Source organism: Uloborus diversus, chromosome 10, assembly GCF_026930045.1.
Source record: "Uloborus diversus isolate 005 chromosome 10, Udiv.v.3.1, whole genome shotgun sequence".
NCBI lineage: Eukaryota > Metazoa > Arthropoda > Arachnida > Araneae > Uloboridae > Uloborus > Uloborus diversus.
The window spans coordinates 94,114,550-94,117,638 of NC_072740.1; the positions used below are offsets into that span (position 1 = coordinate 94,114,550).

The 3,089-nt window shown below is 35.3% G+C and overlaps 1 protein-coding gene across 1 annotated transcript; it reads left to right on the forward strand.

Moving 5' to 3' along the window:
• The first annotated feature begins 770 nt into the window (after positions 1–770).
• LOC129231609 (E3 ubiquitin-protein ligase MSL2-like) lies at positions 771–2,072 on the forward strand. Its single transcript, XM_054865973.1, has one exon. The coding sequence runs from the start codon at positions 906–908 to the stop codon at positions 1,965–1,967; it is 1,062 nt and encodes a 353-aa protein (XP_054721948.1). The 5' UTR covers positions 771–905; the 3' UTR covers positions 1,968–2,072.
• The last annotated feature ends 1,017 nt before the right edge of the window (positions 2,073–3,089 follow it).

The window sequence follows — 3,089 nt, forward strand, 5'->3', positions numbered from 1 at the left end:
AGCAACAACCAGGGCTCCGCCGCTTGCGGGAGCAACAACCGAAAAAAAAAAGAAACGCACGCACAAAAAAGTAAAACTAGACGAGGAGGGAGTCCCAGGAACAAGAGGGAGACGCCATAAGCAGCCTAAAAAAGGAAAAAAACTACAAAAAGAAAAAGGGCCATACACCCGGCCCGTGCATCTCCCGGCTGCAACGCAGCAACCACAACACGCGAGAGCTACTACTAAACTGCCGCTGCCACCGACCCACGAGGAAGAGAACAGTTAAGGTTGCAGCCACCGGCAAAGGTACGCAAGAATGACAAATTTGTGTTCACCTCGTTTTGTTTACCTTTTCCAAGAAGGGAAAAGATTGATGCCACTTTTTTAATTGCTAAGAATAAACTCCTCCTACATCGGTGGCTTCTTTTGTGTTTTTACTGATTTTTCAGTGTAACTAATGCTGGACTAGGAGATTGAGAAACAACTGTGCGCAACTAATCTTTATGTTGAATTTCTAATAATTATTTAGTTTAAAAAAAAATTAAGTTAGCAATCTTCAGAGAAGAAGAACATTGGTTTTATAATTCCCATCATTCCTCGTTCCTTTAACAGTTGACAGTTAAAAAAGCATCATGAAGGGAATTGTGAATAAAAGGTGTGATATGTTAATGGTTGCTCTGTTTGCTTGCTTTCAGCAAGAATAAAAATCCATTTTCTGAAAAACCCGCAAGTAAATCGATGTTAAAAAGCCAACTGATGTTTACCTTCATTCGTTTAGAAATTCAATTCAATTTTGTTTTTGAACCATCTCAGTAAGGTATGAACGTAAAAAATTCTCTCGTTTAAACACAATCAACTTTTAATTTTACAATAATATTTTATAAAGAGTATTGAGCAGTAATACCGCATAAGTTAAGAGTATTATGTCTGCATTAAGTTTATACATTAACACGTTTCGCATCGTTCTAGAAGTGAATCCTGAAGAGGATTCTTCATGGGCCCATATTTATGGATCATTATCATGTCTGAGACAGTACCTGTCATGTTGCGTTTGTGAAAAGTTATTACTGATCCCAATGAAATCGACAATAGGTCGTTGTCGTCATTTCAGGTGCAAAACTTGTGTAGGTGGCAAAATGAAAAAAGGTGGGACATGTTCTCATTGTGCTGTTTCATCTGAATTTGTTGAAGATGTTCAGATGCGCATTGTTTTACAATGCTTCAGGAAGATGTGTTTATACATATGCTGTTGTAGTTTTTATCGCAATGTTGATCGTTCCGATATGTCAGTTCCTAAGTCAAAATTTTACTACATTGTTAATGAAGGAGCAAATTATAATGATGATACTTATCCACATATGCTGAGCAGCAATATGGCTGATAACCAACTAACTGTTAGAGCTAACATTACTGATACCCCTCGCACAAGCAAACGAGCCATATACAGGATAAAAGTAAAAAATAGTGCAGCAAGAAGGCTTAGAATCCAGAAACGCGCACTAAAAGCAAGTTTAAGTCATAGGCTGACTGAAGATGATGATAATTCTGTGCAAGAAGTTTCCAGTACAGAAGTGAATCAGGAAGTTGAAGAAAGAGAAGGTAAGCAGATGAGCTGCATTGATTCCGAGGAAAGTTCTGATAGCTCCAGTTTTATGAAGGAGTGCATTCGGTCTTTCCGCAAAAGAAGCCATTGCCGTTGTGGTATGGCGACCCGTAATCCAGGGAAACTTACTTGTTGTGGACAAAGATGTCCTTGTTACGTTGCTGGTCGAGCTTGTTTTAACTGTCACTGTAGAGGCTGCCGAAATCCTCAAAAGCTTGTTGTTACTCCCCCATCATCTCACCACTTGCTAGCTGATGGAGAAAGTAACCTAAGCTCTGAAAGCTTAAAAGACTTGAATGGAATCTTTAATAGTTCAGACGAAACTTCGCTTAATGATTCTTCAGATGAGTATACAGATGAATTATATGCTGAAAGTATGTAACAACATACATTTTCATCTTTGTGCTAGTTATTTCAGTATTTTTTCCTTTTTATGACCAGTTGTTAAAAAACCTATGAAGGAATGGAATTACTTTTTACAAGCAAGATGCGAGATTCATTGTGTGTGCAATTATTCATCAGATAAGTGTATAGATGAGTTATACTCTGAAAGTTTGTTGGACTGTACATTTGATTTGGACTTCATTCTGCAGGTATACACACACGTAACTTTCATCAGATGAATGTATAGATGAGATATACTGTGAAAGTTAATGTTGGACCCCCTATAATTCATATTTGTGCTGATATTTTTTTGTAATTCCCCCCTCCCCCTTTTTTTTTTGTAAAGCAACCATTATGTGAAGAAATCAACTCTAACTTTCACAAAGTTATTTTATTGACTTCACTGAGATAAACTTGCTTGACTAAGATTCCATAGACTATTGGATGAACTCTTTTTTTTTTTTTCTTTTTGGTCTGTGTTTTATAAATTCACGTTCTGCCACAGTTCTTACTTATATTTTCTACATTTATTGATTGCTATTAGAAAAATGACCCACTATTTAGCGAAATTTTGTGAAAGATTTAGTTCTTATAAACTATCTGGTTTGTTTATTTGAAGATCAGTGTCATCTATATATTGAGACTTCAAGCATTATATTTTGGTGCATACTGTTTCATTAATATTTTAAATTAACGAACTTTGTTCCAAGCTGAATACATTCATTAAAACTAGAAATGTATACTTTTAAGTGATAAATTATACCTTGATATACTTGTATATAAGTTGAGAAGTTTAGTATAAAAATTAAGGTTAAAAGTTGTGGAGATCATCTTGTCTGTACATGGCAGAATTTCCAAAAAATTTTGCAGATAATATTTAAATAACAAAATAGCACTACGAAGGGGGGAACATTTTCCCAATTCTAGTCCAACCCTTTTAAACGAAGGCTAAAGAAATTAATACTTGCATGTTCTGCTGTAATTTTGATTCATAAAGACCAAAAAATTAGAGTAAGAGACAGACTTGTGCAAAAAGTAGAATTTCTCTTTTCGTGAATTTTCTCGATAGTTAGTCAGATTGAAATTAACTCTCATTTAAAAAAAATAATGCAATATGGCT

Coding starts and splice junctions, on each gene's coding strand:
- LOC129231609 (XM_054865973.1), top strand. CDS start 906: ATGTCTGCATTAAGTTTATACATTAACACGTTTCGCATCGTTCTAGAA.